Here is a 22,841-nt window from a genome sequence, read left to right as displayed (position 1 = left end):
CCTCATTTTAGTAAGGATGTAGATTTACTTGAGCGTGTACAGAGAAGGGCAACAAGATTGGTGAGGGGAATGAAGGGATTCTCTTACCAAGAGAGGCTTAAGTTCTGCAAATTGCAGTGGCTGGAGACTAGGCACCTGCGCGGTGATCTGATTGAGGTATATAAGGCCTTGAATGGATTGAGCACGCTGAATTCTGATGGGATCCTTCCACTTGTTCAGATTACGAACCTAAGGGGACATAAATTCAAATTAAGAAAAGACAGATGTAGAATAGATGTGCGGAAATTTTCCTTTAGCCAGCGGGTGGTTAATTGCTGGAACAAACTTCCATCTGTCGTTGTGGAAGTTGATAGCTTGAATAAATTTAAGGAGGAACTGGACAGGCATTTGGAGGGAATGGTGTGATTTTTTTTTTTTTTTTTTTGGCTGTTGCTGCATAAGCTCATACATTTGCTCTCTTGCATCACATGCCACTACCACTACTACTACTCTCAGGGTAACTCGGGAATTTTTTTATTTTTTGGCTGGTGCAGCATAAGCCTCAGGCTTCCTTGCACCATATGGCTAATAATAATACTAATAAATGTGCCTCATCAGACCACAAGGTCATTCGAACTCATGTATAGTCAAGTTCCATAGGAGCCAGAAATCATAGAGCAAAATCTATTTGTTGTTGCTGATCAAAAGACTTTAGTTCTTGCACTGTACGTAGTATTCGAAATAATGAAATAGATGGCGCTCTTTAGTTTGTGCATCATAAGTGTCAGTTTTCTGTGGTGCCTACGTTGAAAAGATGAAATTTAGTATAGTGTTGTGTTTATATATATATAGTATTCGGGTTGTTTATGTCACTTGAAATTTCGAGTGAAGAAATATGACAATTTTCTTATTTTACAGTTAAGCTATTCAGCTTATTGAACGATATTGTTAATATTGTGTGATACAAAGGGTGCGTAAGTTAAATTACCTGAACAAGAACCACGTAGCACTTGTCGAAATGGATACTTTAATTAAAGTGCCAACAATTTTACCGGTACGCAGTAGTCTTAGTCAGGTACTTCATCAGATATTATTTCAGCAATTTTTTGTGTAGTGTATTTGTGTTTTTTTTTTTTTTTTTTACTGTGGTAATCTCTACTGGGCATAGATTTCGAATGTCATTGGTCGAACATTACATTCAAGCAGCAAAAACTATTGGTAGCACCTAATATTTATGTTAGAATGACATCTACACTGTTCCCTTAAGACAGGTGACAGTTTTACACATTAATTACATCTGCTGTCAAATAACTTAAATCATTGTTCGTATTGGAAAATATCAACAACAGAAACTCTGATATAATTGCAGAGAAAAAAAAAAAAAAGGATAGAATATTGAATAGAATAGAAATTTTGGTAAACAAAAAATTTCATAAGAAAAAAAAAAGCAAATGTGGGGGTCTTTTTCTCCCACACCACCACTCCTGAGTTTAAAAAAAAAAAAAAAAAAAGTTTAAATAAGTTGGCACTGTAGTAGACACCATGTTTGAGTCATTCCACTGCATCAGAAGCACTGTAGTAGACTGAGTCATTCTACTACTGCATCAGAAGAAACTTTTAAATCTGCCATGGCTAAAGTGTATCTTAATGTTGAGAAGTCAGTAAGACACAAGCCTGGACTTAGAGCACCAAAAAAAAAAAAAAAAAAGAGTACCAACGTGATATTCTGAATGATAAATTTCATTTGTACTGTTGCTATTATGTATTAGTGAATAAAAATGCACAAGTGGTTTCTCAGTAATGCTGAAAAGGGCAAATTTTGTTACATGATAAAGTGTTTTCTGATAAGGCATATTTTTAAGAACAGAGTGTTGAATAAACAGAATGTGAAATACTTGTGAAAACAGAATTTGCATTGGTTCCCCTGAAGCAAAGACCAGTTAGCTCAGACATTACAGAATGATGTGGTTTGGTTTATGGAATAGTTCATTCATTTTTACTGATACTATGAATGGAGAAAGTTATTTGGAGACATTAGAAGATAAGTTAATATCACAGACTGGTGAACTTGAAGGCACAGCAGAATTGTTTTTTGAAAAATGGCATTTTCACACTATACTTTGAGATTGTTATTAGTTAAATGAAACAAACCAGTGACTATTAGGACAATGTAATAGGCTCTGAGAATTAACAGATTTCAATCTACTGGACTTGGTTTTCAGGGGCTATGGCAAGCCACAGGTTTACAATGTGAAAATTGACAAAACAGTGCATCCCCTGAAAACCGAATTTAAAGAAAAACAAAATGTTTTATCTGTAAACATGCTTGAATACAGACTATAGGCATTTTCACTATATATTGTTAATAAAGCTGTAAATAAAGTACTATGAATATAATCTTTGACCAACATAAATAGTATTCATAATTAGCATTTATAAATAATGTTCGTTTAGTCACCATAAATAGACTGGTCCTAGGCTTTTTTGGATGACCATAATGAGCCATGCATTTTTCACAGCAACGTACAGGGTTCGAACCCACAATCTCCTTGTTTTGCCTGCACATGCTAACCACTGGACCATGGCCAGTCCAGATATTTGTCTTATTAGAAAATCAATATAGCAGTAATTTGAATTAGGCAAAATTGTCTTCTTATTTTTCAACTGTTTTTCCGACTGATTTTACATTGAATGTTGTTAAATGAATTTACCATATTTCCCCATGTATAAGACGCACCCTTTTTCAAAAAATTTGGGGTCTAAAAACTGGGTGCTTCTTATATAATGGTTGTAAAATTTTTTACTTGCATTTCCCGCTTTTTTGCGCTCATTGTTTTGTACTTGTTACCAGTATATTAGGTTATGTTTTGCCACATTCTGCCCAGAAATGGATCAGAAAAGATTTTCGTACAGTGCTGAATTCAAGTTAAAAGTGATCCAGTTTGCAAAGGTGAATGGAAATTGTGCTGCTGAATGTAAGTTTGGTCCTCCTCCAACTGAGAAAACAATTTGAGACTGGCTACGGGAAGAAGAAACCCTACTGAAAATGTCACCGCAGAAGGCCATGAGAGGCAAGTCAGCAAAATGGCCTGATTTAGAGAGGGAATTGAAGATATGGATTGAAGAGCAAAGGGCAATTGGAATTCCTGTGTCCACAAAGATGGTTCAGCATGAGGCAAGAAGAATTGCTGATGAAAAAGAAGTTTCTGATTTCAAAGGAGGACACAATTGGTTCTTCAGGTTCATGAAACGGAATGGACTAAGCATGCATACCCGTACCAGCCCAAAAGAGACCTGAAAACTATGAGCAGAAGGTCCTTGAATTTCATCATTTTGTCATTCAATGTCGGAACACACATCAGTTTGAGTTGGGACAGATTGCAAATATGGACGAAGTCCCCCTTCAATTTGATGTCCCAAGTAACAGAACTGTTGATAAGAAGGTGGTGAAAACTGTAACTGTGAAGACAAGTGGACATGAAAAGAGCCATTATACAGTTGTTCTAGCCTGTTGTGCCAACGGAACCAAGCTGCCTCCTATGCTGATTTTCAAACGCAAAACAATGCCAAAAGAAGACATTCCTCGAGGAGTGATTGTCCACGTTCATGACAAGGATTGGATGGATCAGGATGGGATGAAGATCTGGTTTGGAGCAGGAGACCAGGTGTGCTCTTACGCAAACCTGCCCTATTGGTGCTTGATCAGTTCAGGGCACATATAACAAAAAACACAAAGAAGATTGCTTCAGAGCAAAAAACAAAACTTGCTGTCATATCTGGAGGCTTGATATCCCAGCTCCGACCACTTGATGGCAGCATTAACAAACCCTTAAAAGCTGCCATGAGAGACCAATGGAACCAATGGATGAAGTCTTCTAGGGACAATTTGACACCAGCAGGAAGAGTGAAGAAACCAACTATAGGAGAAGTTTGTACCTGGGTGAAAAGATCCTGGGATAATATCAAGATTGAGATCGTTGTCAAGTCATTTAAGAAGGGTGGCATTTCAAATGCCATAGATGGAACTGAGGACGAGGCAATATATGAAGTCAGTGATTCGTCATCAGACACAGATGAGGACAAGCTAATGGATGGGAGTTTTGACAGTGATGAGGAATTGTATGAATTTTATGATGAATAAAACTTGAGTTCAATAACTTTATGTAATACATTTTTTTTCAAATTTCAGGCCCCAAAATTAAGGTGCGTCTTATACATGGGGAAATACGGTAACTGCATTCTGGATTAATGTATTCTTTTTGAATACTCTGTACAGGTAATATGAAAATGTCACGTTCATGTCATCAATATGTATTTTATAATTATAGGTTGGGGACCAAAATATTTCTTCCCGAATGTATATGGGTGACATATCCCCAGATGATCCAACATTTGACGAGGTTGATGGTAAGTCACAGTTTAAATCTTAATAATACTTATTTGCTTATTTTCATTAGTAGTGTATCATGTAGTTAAATGTGATGCCAGTAGACAATGTGTGGAACACATATCATCATCTTACTTTTGATCATGATGCCATATACTTTATTGATATCTTTCCACCATATTTCTAATTTTTGTGTAAATGCAAAACAGAAATGTTATTGTTAAAGAAAAATTATATGTTTTGGTATCAGTATTAGTATTTTAAAGGCTAGTTTTAGGATCAGTTTTAGTAAAGTAGCTGAGTGACAAGAATACAATCATTAACCATGTTTAGCATGTTGTACATTTAGTAATTTAGCAAACCATACTTTCATTAATGTTAACTAATTGATGTAAGTCTATGATATATTATTTTGATATTTTCTCATTTTAATTTTAAATCATACTGTAAAATTTTATGAAAGATATCTTAACTTTAATTCAGAAATAAGAAGAATCTATATCAGTTGACTTTTAGAGAAATTTATACCATAGTATTTACATTGGTATAAAAAACTTCTAAAGATGATGGAATGAAAATAATTTTTATGTTGCATATTTTATTGCCAATTTACTATCTCATACTTTCTGTTTGCAGTGCATATTCAAGAGAACTTAGAAGATGATTTCATTAAAGAGGCTCTTAAATCTGTAAGTATTCTTAATAAAAATAATATAAATTGTTGATTTTAAATATTCTTTGATTATTGGAAACTACCACTCTTCTTAAAGCAAAATTTACAAATTATAATTTTTGTATGTTATCTGAGTATAGAAGTCTAGTTTAGTAGAATATAGCTAGAGATATGATTGCTTTAAACTTTAAAAATATTTGAAACTGCAAATTTGATTAACTTAAACATTTAAAGTAAAATTCAGTTTCAAAAATTTTTATATAGCTATTTCCTATGAAATAGTTATATAGCTATTTGTTATGAAAGCACAGGACTCGCCATTTAATGTTTTTTAAACTACTTTAGGGAAGAAAACACCATGGTGTTGTGTCTAACAGCAGAGTGAGCTCTATTTTTTTGATAAGTTGCCTTAGTATTGCACAATTTTCAAACAAATGGCACTACTGAGAACTTATTCTGCCATTTGTTTAAAAAAAACAAGGCACAGCCTGATCTGGTACTTATTGGTCTATCATCAGATAGGAAGTGGTTTCTATCCACTATTTCCAAGCTGTTTTGACTATCAAATCAAAATTTGTGTGTTAATCTGCATTCAGTTTCAATCATAGAGAGATGTTCTGTTCTCAGTGGAGGTGAAGGGCTGAGTATTCGACCTTATGACTTGAATTTAGAGTCTAGTTTAGATGGAGTACAACTTAGAGACAAATACCATTATCCACATTTCTACCAAAGCGTTACATTAGTGTTAGCAGTGGCAAATGATTCATGAAAGCAAGCTTATACAGCATCAGCCACAAAAAAAAAAAAAAAAAACGCCACCTCCCATTGCACATATTCATTCCCTCCAATAGCTCTTCCTTCAGTTTATTTAAGTTTTCAACTTCCACAACAACAGATGGAAGTTTGCTCCTGCAATCAACCACCAGCTAGCTAACTTCTGCACATCTATTCTGCAACCATCCTTCCTGAATTTGAATTTGTGCCTCCCCCTCGGCACCTCCGTAGCCAGGTGGGCAGGAGCAGCAGTGCGTAGCACATGCTTCTTGATTAGACCGGGGTTTGAGCCACTGACCACCAAATATGGAGGATGCGGAAAGGTCAGGGAATGACCACTACATATCCCCGGAGCAATATGGCCTTAGTTGCTAATGTTCCTAAAAACCAAAAATAACAATAACAGTAGCCTCGTGCGCGCACATGTGGTCTGAGCAGAGGAAGAACCCCATCAGCGTTGAGCTTGCTCAATCCATTCAAAGCCTTAAACTCCTCAATCAGATTACCTTGCAGGTGCTTGGTCTCTAGACACTGTAATTTGCAGAACTGAAGCCTTCTTTGGTAAGAACACCCCTTTGTTTCCCTCACCAATCCCATTGCCCTTCTCTGTACATGTTCCAGCCACTCCACATCCTTTCTAAAATGAGACCTCTAAACCTGTATGTAGTACTCAAGATGTGGCCTCAAGAACAATGGGATAATCACCTCATCCCTGCTAGCAAAATTCCTGTATATCATTGACAAAACCCCCATGAGCTCCCTTGGCAGCCTGTCTGCATGCATTGCTCAGAGAACTTCATATCTGACAAAACAGATACCCCCCCCCTCCCCAGGTCTTTTTCATTTTCTGCTATCCTCAGTGTAGTACCACACAGTTAATACATTACTCTGGGGTTACTGCTACCCATATGCAGTACTTTGCATTTGTCAATGTTAAACTTCAAATCCCATTTCTCAGCCCATCTGCCTAATTTTTCTAGATCCTGTTGCAGTAGCATACCATCATTACTATCATTAACCACCCTGCCAACCTTTTTATCATCTGCAGACTTTTCATCATCTTAAACATTTACAGTTCAAATGTCCAAGTTTAAACTTTACATTGTGATAATTAGTTAAAATTTACATAGCTCTGTATTCTGAGTTTTGAAGGGGATTTCATGAGGCACCACTACTGTTCTACCACTGCTTAGCGTTAACCCATATAACAATTCTTGCTGAAAAGAACTGCAGTACTGAATGTTAATATATTTTATTATAATTAAGCTTTGTTACTTTTTGCCATAAAATGGAGATCAGAAGGTAAGATTCATTCAATTGTGTTCACTATTAAATGTAAACAACTCATTATTGCAGCATCAAGTTAGAATATCACCCTTCATAAAAGAGTAGTGAGTTACCATGCTCTTTTATGAAACTCATGGAACCATAATTTGCAGGGCTCTGACTACATGCATCATTCTAATTATGTTGCATATGCATGTATGAAGCTATGATTACGGAACTGAGCTGTTCTTATTTATATGTTATACTATAAATTAGATTCCCTTTAAAAAAGATGTCTCATTTGAAAGTATGGGATTGTTATAAGAAATCAACAATTTTGAAATTTTAATTTTTAAGTATGTTAAGTATAATAATTTTTAAGTATATTAAGTATTGCTGTGTAATAATTTTAAAGTACTATTAAAACAGTAACAGCACATTTGCCATTTAAAATGATTAACCGCCGACCGGGCTAGCCGGGTGGGTAAAGTGCCTGCCTAGCAACCCAAAGGTCGCGGGTTCGAATCCCGCCTCGGGCTTGGATCAAAGTACTGCAAAAACCTTGGGAGGTGCATTATGGCCACAGAAGCCGATGCGCCAACAACTACAAAAAAAAAAAAAAAAAAAAAATGATTAACCCAGTTACTGGCCGGCAGAAAGGTAGCAAAACTAAAAGAAAAAAGAATTTTTATGTTTATATAAACTTCTTGATTAATAGGTTGTCTTTTATTCATTATGTATTCATTTAAAAAAAAAATGTTAAAAACTGGGTAAAGTTTATTTTCAGATATAATGTGGTTTGCTTATAATGTAGGTGTTAAAGTGTTCATTGACCCACACCTTATATCATGTTTGAATTGTACTACAGTTAGTTTTAATTTTTTTTTTTTAGATTATTTAATTACAAGAATGGCCAGAAATATTATGCAATAGTATTTCTGGCCATTCTTATATATTCAAACCTCAGTCTTAACTCTTGTCTCAGTGAAATTCATTTCCATCTGCAATCTTCTAAACCACACTTTTAATAACTATACTGGTTTTCTCAATTTTTACTTGTCTTATTGGTCTTAATTACTTAGCCCACTCAGTTCCTTTGAATTTAAAGTGCATTTGTGCATCTGTTTGCTTTGATATTCCTTGCTGTAGGATTTTTTAACCTTTTATACCTCCTTTGGTTTAAAATCCCTCTATCCTAAAATATTAAATTCTTAAATTCATTTGCTGAGAGCTTCAATAATTTATTACATTAAACTTAACGACAATAAATAATGTAATGATTTTGCAATTTTGCCACTTTGTAATGATTTCAGTAGTTGTGGTTTCATCACTTGTTGCTCATTTAGAAAGATCTGGGTTTGAATCTTGTTGGAGACCAGTGGAATCTTAAAGACCACTTTTGTGGCTATGTTTTGCTGAGCTTAGGTGGAGAGAGAGAAAGAGAAAGTAGAGTCCCTTCCAATCTTTGAGTTATTCCTGAATTTTCAGTCCATATATGCATATCGTTCTGTGGACACACACACACACACACTGCACTGGAACAGTATGGCCAAGACACAGTGAGCTGTAAAACCACAATAACAAAAAAAGTTTACCATATATTGATATTATTGGTTTAATGACATTCAGAGAAGTGATATTAACTGTCCAGCCTGTGAAGACCATTTACATCCAGTGAATACATGTTGAGGAAATATCAGGAACTGCATATACAGAAGAGGGGAGAGGGATAGATTTTTATCAAGTAACACAAAAGCTCATGTCACCTGATAAAAATTGCTATCCATATGTGAACCTTTCATTTTACTTGTGCAATGCATAGCGTCTTAATTTTTCTTTTTATTATATTTGTTGAAAGAGATAGAGCAATTATATTGTATATTTTTGACTATAATTAAATCTTATTTTAGGGTATGGACCTTCGTCAGTACTCCAGACAGATTGAGAAAGAACTGAAGGAGGTAGAAAATGAATCAATACAAGACTGTATCCTTATAAAAAAAAAAAGGTAAACTGCAGCCATTATCAACCCACTGCAGGATGGAAGCCTCCTCAACAATTCATGCTGAGGGAAATGGACCATAATCTGCCAACCCACACTGGACCTTGCTGGTCCAGTGTGGGTTGGCAGATCGACCTTATTTAGCAGTCAGGGACTTGAACCCCGGTCTACTCAAAGAGCGTGTGCTACTACAGTCCCGCTCCTAACCACTCCGCTACGGAGGCTTGCCTTTAATTTGAAGACTGACTTCAGAGTTTAAAAATTTTATTTTTAAACAGAGTTACCATTAAAAAAAATTTCAGGGCTTTTAAAAAGTTTTTCAGAGCTTACCTTTTTATTTTTAAACTCTGAAATATGTTGATTATTAATAGATTTATGCTTTAAAAATAGTACTTATACTTTTATTTAAGTAAACTATGCAATAATGATGAAAAGTACTGAAACATATTGTAGTTATAAGTTGATCTGTAATAGTATCACAGAAATGGTTTGGTTAGTAAGGTTGACTACAAGAAATCACTAGTTAAAAGAGCAAAGAGAGAGGACAAGAAGTTTTATACCTATAAATACAAAGAAGAAAAGAGCAAATAAGATTGATCTCTTTTGCCATAGTTGTGGAAAAGTCATTGATAACCCAGCTGACAAATTGAATAGCTACTTCATATCAATATTTATAGTTGTAGCTGAGCAGTTACTTATTTCTTATTTATATGTTATGTTATACTGTAGCATTAGTAGAGGCATATGATGCAAGAAACACCTGCTGGCTAAAGTTTGCCTTTAGCCAGAGGGCGGTTGATTGCTGGAACAAACTTCCATCTGTCGTTGTAGGAGTTGATAGCTTAAATAGATTCAAGGCAGAACTTGACAAACATTTTTGAGTGAGTGATGGGTGAAATAAGGGGTTTTTTTTTTTTTTTTTTTTTTTTTGGCTGATGATATATAAGTTTGCTTTTTTGCATCATGTGCCTTTGCTAATGCTAAGAAAGCAAGCTTATACAGCATAAGCCAAAAAAAAAAAAAATTTCCAATTTCACCCATCCATTTGCTCCAAATTGTTTGTCTAGTTCTGCCTTGAATTTATTTAAGCTGTCAACTTCTACAGTGACAGATGGAAGTTTGTTCCAGCAATCAACCACCCACTGGCTAAAGCCAAAATTGACTGTAGATTGGATTCCCTGTAAAAATTTCTTGTTTGGAGGAGTGGGATCATTATAAGAAATTGACAGTTGGGAAATTTTAATTTTTAAGTATATGAAGTATTGCTGTTTAATAATTTTTAAAGTAAAATACAGCTTATTAAAAAAATACAAACAAACTACACTAATGGTGCATTTGCTATTTAAACTCTAACCCATTTTGACCACTGGTAAAAAAATAGTAAAACTAAAATAAAAATTACAATATGGAAATTATAAAGGAATGTTTACTAGAAAAACTTTTGAGCCTGAAAGTAAGGGATCTGGGGTAGATTGCATATACCCAGTTGTTTTAAAGGAAGCAAGAGGGACTGCATTAAACCATTAAGGTTAATTATATGACTTCATTAGTGGCAATATATTGTCAATTCATATTAGAAATTAATAAGAGGAGTTTACCTCAATATAGTACGTAGAACACTTCCGTATGATACCCTCAAGAAATTAAAACGGAAAAAACGAAAAAATCGACAACTTACCGGTACATTAAAGTAAAATATAAATGATTAAATAATCAATTTAACACAATTCAAAATCAATTTAAAACAATTAAAATTCAAATTAACACAATTAAAAGAATCTAACGAAAATATTCAAAACGATTTTCCTTCCTGAAGCTGACAATGCTTTTCGACCGACTGTCGTGATCACAGGAATGAAAATTACCGAATCAGGCTAAACCTGCAACTTAAATAGTGATTATATGTCTTTGCGCATGCGCGTAAAGGTCCACGCATCGGAGATCAAATATGGCCGCCGAACATTAACAGAATTCTCGTGTAATTTAATTTCAACGGTTTCTGCAATTAATAGTTGCGTATAATTACGTTGAACGTTAAGTATTTTGGCCTCGTTAAATAAAAAAGTATGTTTTTCGTTAATGGCATGAAAGGCTAATTCTGACGCTGCTGAACGAGAAGCACGAACTGAGGCTTCGTGGAATTCAACACGAAGCCTCAGATTCGTGTAATTCAACACGAAGCCTCAGATTCGTGTAATTCAACACGAAGCCTCAGTTCGTGCTTCTCGTTCAGCAGCGTCAGAATTAGCCTTTCATGCCATTAACGAAAAACATACTTTTTTATTTAACGAGGCCAAAATACTTAACGTTCAACGTAATTATACGCGACTATTAATTGCAGAAACCGTTGAAATTAAATTACACGAGAATTCTGTTAATGTTCGGCGGCCATATTTGATCTCCGATGCGTGGACCTTTACGCGCATGCGCGAAGACATATAATCACTATTTAAGTTGCAGGTTTAGCCTGATTCGGTAATTTTCATTCCTGTGATCACGACAGTCGGTCGAAAAGCATTGTCAGCTTCAGGAAGGAAAATCGTTTTGAATATTTTCGTTAGATTCTTTTAATTGCGTTAATTTGAATTTTAATTGTTTTAAATTGATTTTGAATTGTGTTAAATTGATTATTTAATTATTTATATTTTACTTTAATGTACTGGTAAGTTGTCGGTTTTTTCCGTTTTAATTTCTGGAGGGTATCATACGGAAGTGTTCTACGTACTATATTTGAGGTAAACTCCTCTTATTAATTTCTAATATTATTATCAACGTAGAACATATTGAGTATTACAGCTCTGATTTATACTATCTAATTGTCAATTCATAAAGGTAAATATATTGGATATACATTTGTTTCATTCAAAATATGAAATGAGTAACTACAGACCAGTCAGCCTGACTTTAGTGGTAGAGAAAATCACAGAGGCAGCAATTAAAATGTAGAGTACCATAGAGAGAACGTAGATTAAGAGTATCTTCTAGATAAGAATGGCTTCCCCTCAGGGGAAGTCTTAATTATAAACACTAGAGGAAGAACGAGATCTGGGAGTTACAGTATTGACAGATATGAAGTTCTCTGAGCAGTATGAACAGGTGTCCAAGGAAGCCTATTGCATCCTATCGATGATTTATGGAACAGTATCCTGTAGAGATAGGGAGATAGGTTAATAGGAATAAACTATTAGTCAATTGAGTTTATCAATAATAATGGTTTATAGTTTGCCACTCCTGAGTTAAAAGCAGGAAATAACTTTGCATTGTTGGTTTGGAGTTTAGCAAAGCAATTAGTGAATAAATTCATTCATCACTTGATATAAGGTTGAAAATTGAGGCTACCTGTTATCTTAAGAACTGGAAAGTTGCTGGCGAAGCCTTCACTCTGCAGTGGATTGAAAATGGCTGATGATGATGAAGTTGTCTTATGATGGAACCATATAGTTATGAAAACTAGTCACAACCTATGAATTTTTAATGAATAATAGATTTGCCTGGACGATTTTATTCAATTAAAAAACAATATTAGTTTCTTTAAGTTAATGTAGTCATTAACTTAATAACTCATTAACTTAAATTCACTTCATAGATAATGTAGTCATTTCTAAAGTGCTAAGCCCAAGCTCTGTCACTGCAGGAAGGGTAACATCTCCTAATGACTGCAGTGTGAGCATTTTCTCTCAAACTATTTCGATACCTATGTTGAAATAATACCCTGCTTCTATATATTGGATATACATAATTCCATCATCATGATTTATTTTATGATATTTGAAAGTTTGAATACTTTAGATTTTAATCCATTATGTTTTATATCTCACCAGTTCATATTACTAAAATATTTTTTTTTTTTGCAAATTTTGATTTTCTATAATTGAAAATATTTATACAGGGTTGTTAAAATTAAAGTATCCCTATGTAGAGGGCTCTGGAGTGAGTTCTAAGGCTTGTACTGAAGAGAAATTTGGATAACAGGTACAATAAAGAATGCACTTGCCATTTATTGGGAAAAAAAAAAAAATTAATTACAAAATTTGTCACTGTATGGCACGTAACTATCTAAGTTACGGTTATGCAAATAACTTGCGTTATTTGCATAATTGTAAGTTATTGCCACATCACCACTACTCAGCTGTACTGTACTGTATAAAGCAAAGCAGTCTCTTCAAAATCATACAGTAGATGTTTGCCTGCACTACAGCAGCAATGCCAGGAAAAGGCACTGTTAGTGAAGCTGTACTATCAGAACAGCAACAAGGGAGGTCTTGTCTGACCAATTTGATTGGATACTACGATGTGATCACAAAGGAAGTGAATGCAAAAAATAATTTTGATTTCATATACTTGGATTTCAGGATAACTTTTGATACTGTTGCACATGGAAGACTGCTGTACAAATTGGAGACGTATGGCATTAAGGGTAAGTTGATACAATGGATAAAGGGATGGTTGAGTGGGAGACGACAGAGAGTGGTAATCAATGGACACTGCTCTTCGTGGACAAATGTTATTAGTGGAGTTCCCCAGGGTTCGGTGTTGGGCCCATTGTTGTTTTGTATATTTATTAATGATATTGATGAAGGTATATCAGGTTTGATGTCCAAGTTTGCAGATGATACAAAAGTTAGCAGGGTTGTTAATGGCAGTAAAGACAGTATGCTACTCCAACTGGATCTAGATAAGTTGGACAAATGGGCTTGAGAAGTGGCAACTGAAGTTTAACATTAACAAATGCAAAGTACTGCATATGGGTAGCAATAAACGAAGAGAAACATACCAACTGTGTGGTACTACATTCAGGGAAGTGGAAAGTGAAAAAGACCTGGGAGTAATTGTGCAGTCAGATATGAAGTTTGCTGAGCAGTGCAGACGGGCTGCTAGGGCACATCATTGAGTCTTGTCAATGATATATAGGGATTTTGCTAGCAGGGACGGAGGTGATTATCCCGTTATACAAGTCAGTGGCCAGGTCACACCTAGAGTACTGTGTACAGGTCTGGAGGCCTCATTTTAGGAAGGATGTAGAGTTGCTAGAACGAGTACAAAAAAGGGAAACACGATTGGTGAGGGGAACAAAGGGGTGCTCTTACCAAGAAAGGCTTAAGTTCTGCAAATTGCAGTGCCTGGAGAGTAGGCACCTGGGAGGTGATCTGATTGAGGTGTATAAGACCTTGAATGGGTTGAGCAAGCTGAATGCTGAAGGCGCCTCCGTAGCCAGGTGGGAAGGAGCAGCAGTGCGTAGCACACGCTTCTTGATTAGACCGGGGTCCGAGCCCGTCGCCACCAAATACGGAGGATGCGGAAAGGTCAGGGAAAGACAACTGCGTATCCTGGAGCAATATGGCCTTAGTTGCTAATGCTCCTAAAAACCAAATAACAAACAAACAATAACTGAATGCTGATGGGATTCCTCCTCTTGCTCAGATTAAGAACCTGAGGGGGCACAGTTTCAAATTGAAGAAAGACAGTTGTAGAATAGAATGGAACGAGTACAAAGAAGAGAAACAAGATTGGTGAGGGGAACAAAGGGGTGCTCTTACCAAGAAAGGCTTAAGTTCTGCAAATCGCAGTGCCTGGAGAGTAGGCACCTACGAGGTGATCTGATTGAGGTGTGTAAGGCCTTGAATGGGTTGAAGAAACTGAATGCTGATGGGATTCTTCCTCTTGCTCTGATTAATAACCTGACCGGGCACAGTTTCAAATTGAGGAAAGGCAGTTGTAGAATAGATGTGCAGAAATTTGCCTTTAGCCAGCAGGTAGTTTATTGGTGGAACACAGCATGCTTTCTTGCATTGTATGCCTGTACTAATGCAGCTACAGCTATCAGAGAATTCCAGTGTCAGAAGTGCATAAGGTGTGGACCTATGACTGTTTGTGCTGTCTGCAAAATGATTGTGAAATTTGAAACGACAGGACATCTTGGTGTTCAATCAGGTAGAGGTCGAAAATGAGTGCACTCCTCTTGTGTTGAAGCTGTGGCTATGGCTGTTGTGGATTTATCAAGTCAATCTCCATATGGTAGCGGAAGTGTGCCAGCTGTTTCTTGTGAAGTGGACATGTTGTATTCCACTGTAACGCTAGTAATGCATCAGGTGTTGCGGTACTCTCCTTACAAGATGCGCATGCTACAGCAGCTAAAGCAGGGTGATACAGGTATTCGTTTCACATACACACTTCAGTTTCTGGCGCAAATGACAGTGGATATCACTTGGCCATGGATCATTCTTTGGAGTGATGAAGCCCACTTCTACTTAAATGGACACATGAATACGCACAACTGTCACATTTGGGAAACAGAAAACCCTTGAGTTATCCAAGAGGTCCTGTTGCATTTTCCAAAAAGTGAGAGTGTGGTGTGGATTTATGGCCACATTCATGATTGGGCTATATTTTTTCGAACAGGTAACACCGACTGGATCCCGAACCTGTTCCGTCACTGGACAGCGATATTATGACATGTTAGCTAATTTCACATTACCAGAGCTGCAACAATGTGGGTGCCCTCAGAATACCATATTCATGCAAGATGGTGTGCCGCCTCGCATCTACTGTTGTGTCAAAAGATTGCTAAGGCAACACTTTACAAATGAATGGGTCATCAGCTGTTGTTTCCAGACATCTTGGCCACCCCGATCACTGGACCTCACCCCATGCGACTTCTGGTTGTGGGTTTTTTTGAAGAACCGGGTGTATCGGGAAGGATGTCAAACTCTGACAGATCTGAAGGGCAGCATTAGACATCATGTGCTGGCTATTCCAGTTGACATGTTATGTTCTGCTGTAGAAAATGCTGTTCTTCAAATGGAAACTGTTGTTGACCAAAATGGAGGACACATTGAACAATTGTAGCACTGTTCAAGTGATTTGTATTGCCACAGCGCCACTATGTACAACTTGAATTGTAAAAGTAAAAAAAAGTAAAGTGCAGCCATTATCAACCCACTGCAGGATGGAAGCCTCCTCAACAATTCATGCTGAGGGAAATGGACCATAATCTGCCACGCTGGTCCAGTGCGGGTTGGCAGATCGACCGTATTCAGCAGTCAGGGGCTTGAACCCCCGTCTACTCAAAGAGCGTGTGTTACTGCACTCCTGCTCCTGACCACTCGGCTACGGTTGTACATAGTGGCAAATTTTGTAACAAATTTTTTTTTTCCAATAAATGGCAAGCACATTCTTTATTGTACCTGTTGTCCAAATTTATCTTCAGTACGAGCCTTAGAACTCACCACAGAGCCCTCTACATAGGGATACTTTAATTTTAACAACCCTGTATATATCTTTTTTTGAAAATCAAATAAAAAATATATTTTTTTGCTTTATTTTCTTCGATTTTCTAGATAGCATATGTTTTTAAAAATCTGTTTCTACTTCTTTTATATTATAGCATGCTTGACCTTTTATCTAGCTTGTTTACTGCCTGGCATTCTATAACTATTAAAGATATGTAATAAATTTTCATTAAATGTGCAATAAAATTTAAATGCTTAACATGATAAAGATATTCAGGAAAGTCAGAATATTGCTAGTCTTCATAATCAAATTACTGCTTGTGATGAGATACTAGAAGTAGGTATTGAAGTATTGAATTATTTATTGTAGTTTTTTTGCATTTCTTTTACTCATTTCTTTCACTTCTTTCACTCATTTCCTGCACTACTGCATTGAGATGCAGTATTGTGTAAATAGAGTACATTCATAATTCCTGCATATTGCTTGCTCCTTTCACATATTTTCTATATTTTATATAATTAATTTTATTCTGTAAAATTTGTTTGATTTTTTTCAAAAATATTTTGCCTGTACATGATTAACAAAAATTTATATGATAGTAAATATATGACAGGATCCTGGTAAACTTGAAACTGCCTTGTCCAAAATGCCAGATATTACACAATATGAGAGAGAGAGAGAGCAAATAGCAAACAAAAAGATGGATGGTGGGCATTAAAAAAGTTAATCAGTGAGTGTAAGCATAGGGAAATCAAATGAACTATGAATAAAAGCACTCACATCTGCATGCTTCTAATGTGATAGTTATTTATAAAATTTGATGTGCCCCGAGGTCAATTTATTTATTATATTAGAAATAAAAATTGTTTTAATGTTAATTCTTCATTCTTTAATTGCATATTACTCTTTCTTTCTTTTTTTTTTTTTTTTTTTGTCTAAGGAATCAAATTTAAGAGTTAAAAATGCTCATTCTCTACAGTTGAATATGATATATACCAATAACAGCTACACCATATGAACTGAACTGCTTATAATACCCCTTATGAAATCTACTACCATGCAAGATAGTAAGTGGTTGAATTGCACAACTTGCCAACAAAAAAAAAGAATATTCGATTACATAATTTTGTAATTAAAAATTAATCTACTTATTTCTGGTTAATGTCATAAATTTTATTCCTAATCAAGATCTTTAAAATGATATATGATACATCTTTGTAGATGCAAAATTCAAGGACAAATGTATTCAAGAATGAATTTGATAAAGATTATCAAAATCATTGTTCTTAACAATCTTAACTTGCTTTACTAAAATACTACGTTCTTGAATATGCATGTTTGTAATTTTAAATCTTAAATTCATTTAAGATCATTCAAGTTGGTGTAGTGTTCCTATCAGAGAATTAAAAAATAACATCAAAAACTTAGTCAATAACTCTTTCAGGAGTATGTATGTAAATTCAAGGTTGTTTCATATATGTTTCAAATAAGGTGTCTGTTAACATTTTAAAATCTTTCAGTACATGCTGCCATCTCTTATCTGTGTTCCCAACTGATAGTAGACATAAATTTAAAAGGTGAAGACACAAAATAGCTTTGAAAATCAAAGGAAAGGAAATTGTACCTTTTGGCAGTTGTTATCTGATTTTGGTTTTAAAAAGCTGAAATTCTCTGGAATTATTTATATTTAGAAATTGAACTAAATTATATAAACAGATATGGAGGATAAGAACCAAGAGTTTCTTATAACTTTTTTAAAGATTTTTACAATTTTTTTTAATGTATTTTTTAAAATTTTCCAACTTGATTTTGGCAGTATATGTTGGACCAGCAGGTCAAAATAAGCAAAAATTGTATTTAAAAACATTTAGTTCAAAGTTTTTGTTTCTACAAAATTTCATAATTTCATGAAGAAACTCTCATGAAAGGGTTCAAGTTATAGATGTGTATGACCAGTAGTGTCAAAGCATAGAGGAAATAGTCTAATAGTTTCAAGGTTTAGAGTTAATAGTAAATGCTCTGAGTTGGCTTTGCATTACAGCACTCCCTTGTGTAGGAATGGACTGTTCTATGATGTTGGTGAAGGCTCAAAGTTGGGAATGGCTGATATAAGATTGTAGTCTCAAATGTGGCGATCAGTTTTTGAGTATCTGCAAGGGAGAACGGGTCAATGTCAAATTCTTTCTGACTTCAAATATGGAATGATTGTGGTAGTTAAGGGCTTCCGTTCGGTGGTGTCATGCATCTACCGTGACTGGCTCAACAGTGGTAAAACACCCAATCAAAGGTCACACATGGGACAGCCACATGTGGTCAATGCCCCTGGTGAGTGTTGGGTCTCATATCATAACATAGCAGCAGTACAACAGAGTGGCCCATCTAACTACCCAATATAACATAGGAATAGCAAGACCAATATCCACATGGACTATGGGCCAGACATTAATTCATATAGCATATGATATTTGACCCATAGGTATCCATGTTCACTGTTACAATATATTACTTTGTAATATATTGTAACAGTGAACTGAGCCACAATGCACCACAGATTAGGTGCATTATGGCTCAGTTACCCTTGCACCATTAAGCCCAAAAAAAACAACAAAAAAAACAATAACAATATGTTCACTGTGAGACACAAGAAACTGCACCCTGCATGGACATATTAGCATCAACGCTGGACCACTGATGTGGAAATCTGTCACTGGGCTGATAAATCCCTTTCCAACCCTATCGTGCTGATGAGCAGATTCACATTTGGAGAATGCAACATGAGGTGCCACTTGGATGCACTGTTGGTGTTTGGCAGCTAGAGGCGGTGGTATAATGGTTTGGGGACTGTTTTTGTGTCATGCCCTGGGTCCTCTGATCACTGTTACTCAACAGGTCAGTTGGAATGCTTCAATTGGAATGAATTCTCTGTGGTTTTTATTTTTATTTTTTTATTTATTTGTCTGATTAAACAACATTGCAGTCTATTTACTCATATTAGCTGACAGAGAATTTAGCCATTAAGCTTTGAAAAGGCTTCATTCAAAATTATATAGTTATTGTTATATTCAGTAATTTTGTTTGCCTTAATATTATCAACATATAAAAAATATGTTCACATCATTGTTGTGTAATGAGCTGTGCCATTAAGAATAACAGGAAATAATTAGGAACCTAATGCATATCTTCAAGAAATACTGGATGGAGAGGTTCACAAAATACTAATCATTTTTCTTTCAGTTAAGAAAATTACCATTTAACTCCAATAAAACAATAGATCGGCCAGAAATGCAGTGATCCACCCTGATATAGCCTTTGCTGAGCTGTTTTTGAATTCTGCACATGCTTTATGAGTACTGTGCTCAGATACATGAAGAATCATTAATGCCACTTAATCTTAGTTCTTCAGCTAAGTAGGTAGAAATTACCTTGCAACATAAGTGTATAGTGCGTTTAGGAACTAATGGCACTAGGGGTTCCTCCATCTCTGCATAGTTTACATTGTTGTGTGATACAGTACACTGTACAGACCAGAGATTTAAAAGTGTATGGATATTGTGGTGTGTAGTGTGGTATACCGTCGTTCTTCTGGTCATTTAGCTCAGCTGCTAAATGGCCAGAAGACATATGGGTTTCAACGTTGCCCACACTAAGCCCCGTGGAGATAGATCAGGTACACAAGTAATTTGTTTTACTCTGGCAGGCCCTATCGCCTAATTTCCTGAGATTTCAGTGGTTTGGAGTAAAAAAAAAAAAGGGAGATAACGCTAGAATTGGAAAAGCTGAGAATGGTGAGCACAGTTTAATTTTGTCATATTTAAATTTGGATGTATGGGATGTGTGCTAGAGTACAGACAGAGTAGGGGAGAGAGACTGAAGGCTGGGGGGAAAGTCAGAAGTATGGAAATGAAAGAGAAGGCTACCCCAATGATTTTCAGTGGGGCATGCCCATGCCCCACCAGGAGAAAGCGGGGGGCAGCAGGGAGGGAAGGAGTCAAGAAATTGTCCCCTCCCCTTCCCCCACCAGGATAGGGAAGGAAAGTGGGCAAGGCTAGGTGCCCTGTGCAGATCGCCAATGGGCGAAGTGGCAGCTTAGCTGCAGTCAAAGTCTAGGTTGGAGAGTGTCCATTTCAGTGATTTCCTTGTCTTATCATGGTAAGAAGAAGATGGGACTTCAGTCTTTGCTTCAGCCAGTGAAGTGGTTTCACAAGGTATCCAGCCCTAGCCGCCAACTGACGAGATGGCAGCATAACTGCGGTCTGATTGGAGAGTCTATTTTGGTGTTTGTCTTGTCTTATCGTGATAGGAAGAGGATGAGACATCAGTTTTGGCTTCAACCAGCACAGTTAGTCACATGCAGTTTTGGTCCTGATGGGAGTGTGTCTAATTTAGTGTTTGTTACATCAGATCTTTGTAGAGGACGTTATAAGTCTGTTCGGTTTTGTGATCAGTTTCAGGCTGAGGCTCACCGCAGGGTTCGTAGTGATGAGGTTGTTCTGGTCGTGCTAAGTGGTTGCCAAGTTTCTTGGTTGTGGTAGGGTTTCGCACCTTGTGAACAAGTCTTGGGCAAACTTTGTGAATGGTTTGTAGTTCTGTTCGTCATCAAATAGGCAGTGTTCCTGGTTCCTGGGATTGTACTGGAGCTGAGTGATGAGAAGGGCCTGGAGATCTTCGTACAAATGGCAGTCAGACATCAAGTGGTCCCAGGTTTCTTGGGAGCTACAGGCATATAGAGGATTGTTTTTGATGTCTAGCATGGTGAGTTTGCTGCTTTGTAGTCCTGGTGAAAATCAGGTCGCAGACTTGGGAAATACTCTGTTGATGCCCAGTATAAATTTTCAAATTATTTCTCCTTTGGTGGAGCTTGTCCACCTTTTCTGCCAAATTTGTTGTAGGTAGGTCGAAGTCTTCTTTTCTCACTGGGTCTGTTGCTTAATGGATCTGTTGTATGGTCAATATAGGTAGCGGGTTTGTCCCTATTGAGTTTGTAGGGCATTCCAACACGTGTGACCTCCAGGTCAAGGGGTAGCACCCCTGCCAGTACCTGCAGCGCATGCGTGCTAACTGTGTTACATGTTCTGATCATGTTAAGAATTGGCCTGTGAATGGACTCCCATTTTCTCTTATTGACTATGGTGGAGGCCTTCTGAAACCATGCCCCAGAGGTGTAAGTGATCGTGGGAATGAATACAGCTTTATAAAAGAGAGCCAGTGTGCATTTTTTCAACCCCCAATCTCGGCGGGTCACCCTGGCCACCATTGCCGTGTAGGTCCTGATCTTTCTTTGTATATAGTTCAGATGTGGGAGGAAGGATAGGTTCTTATCTATTATTATTCCTAGGTGCTTTAGTTCAGTGACAAGTTTGACTGTAATGCCATGGATCTTGATCTGTGGTGGTCTTGTTGGCCCCAGGGAACCTTTTAGCAAGATGGATTGAGATTTTGTGGGTGATGTGAGGTGGTGGAGTCGTACCCAGTCCATGAGGGTGGTGAGGGCACGATTTTCACAGGTTTCAAGTTGAGCCCTTGAGTCAGTGGCCAGTATTAGCGACAGATCATCTGCGTAGGCCTGAGTGTACTATAATAGGAACTCATCCAGGATGCAAGTCCAGAGCATCGGGCCAAGGACTGAGCCTTGGGGACAGCCTCGCTAAATTTTCCTCTTCACTTGGCAATAAGGTGCCTGGACTGCTATGCTTCTGTTTGTTAGGTAGTTTTTTATGCAGTTATAGAGGTTGTTAGAGAGTTGTGCTTATCGCAGTCGGCTGAGGATGCTCTGCCACCAATGGGTGTTGAATGCCCCAGCGAAGTTGACTGAGATAACTAGGAGGTATTTCTTGTCACAGTTTTTGGCTGTGTTGATGAGGTTTTCCAATGCGTCGACAGTTGATCTTCCTGATTTGAAGCCATATTGATTTGAGCAGGCATCTGTTTGGTTTGGTTTGGTTTTGGTTTTATTGGCGCATTAGCTACTAAGGCTATAATGCGCCAAGACCATGTCATTTATAAAATAATTTAAACTTTCAGTGACCTAATTAGTTAGGTCACTATGTCAAGAAGTATAAGAAAAATGTAGATTTTATAAACGAGTAAAAATATTTATTGACTTTAAAAATCTAAAAATAGCAGACACATTGTCATTGTCGGATAAAATCTGACTGAGTGTATATGGCTCAGTCAGATGATTAAAAGCGGTAAGACGGATACTGCTAAAAACTGGACATTCGATTAAAATGTGTCTAATTGATAAAACTGTGCCACAAGACTCACACATAGGAGGGTCATCAGCCCTCAGCAGGCATCTGTGCAGCACTGTAGTGGTCATGGGGGAAACCTCCTGGTGCCATCAGACAATTAACATACTGTAATGGTCGTCTATTTTTTGACAGAGTAGATGTTCAAACACCTTACTCAGCACTGAGAGTAGGGCAATGGGCCTATATGGATCAAGAAGTTCTTTAGGTTTAAAAGGATTCTTCCTAATTAGGTGGATGCCTGCCATCTGCCAGTCTGATGGAAACCACCCCCATTGTAGG

At 36.7% G+C, this 22,841-nt stretch overlaps 1 protein-coding gene across 5 annotated transcripts in view; it reads left to right on the top strand.

The window, feature by feature from the left end:
* The first annotated feature begins 790 nt into the window (after window positions 1–790).
* The window catches only part of Vps52 (vacuolar protein sorting 52), a 106,167-nt gene continuing 84,116 nt past the window's right edge, over window positions 791–22,841 (top strand). For 2 of the 5 annotated variants that reach the window (XM_090370464.1, XM_090370467.1), the window contains exons 1-5: window positions 791–1,054; window positions 4,308–4,386; window positions 5,003–5,055; window positions 8,990–9,065; window positions 16,580–16,647. In XM_090370464.1, the coding sequence (XP_090226590.1) occupies window positions 998–1,054; window positions 4,308–4,386; window positions 5,003–5,055; window positions 8,990–9,065; window positions 16,580–16,647 (333 nt within the window). In that variant the 5' untranslated portion in view covers window positions 791–997. Of the gene's footprint in view, window positions 1,055–4,307; window positions 4,387–5,002; window positions 5,056–8,989; window positions 9,066–16,579; window positions 16,648–20,010; window positions 20,097–22,841 lie in introns of those variants that run through there. The other 3 variants (XM_090370465.1, XM_090370466.1, XM_090370468.1) reach the window with 3 other exon arrangements.

This window comes from Mastigoproctus giganteus, chromosome 3, assembly GCF_048544385.1.
Source record: "Mastigoproctus giganteus isolate SK-2022 chromosome 3, ASM4854438v1, whole genome shotgun sequence".
Lineage (NCBI taxonomy): Eukaryota > Metazoa > Arthropoda > Arachnida > Uropygi > Thelyphonidae > Mastigoproctus > Mastigoproctus giganteus.
Note: the sequence above shows the minus strand (reverse complement) of the source record. Positions and strands in the feature narration are given on the sequence as shown.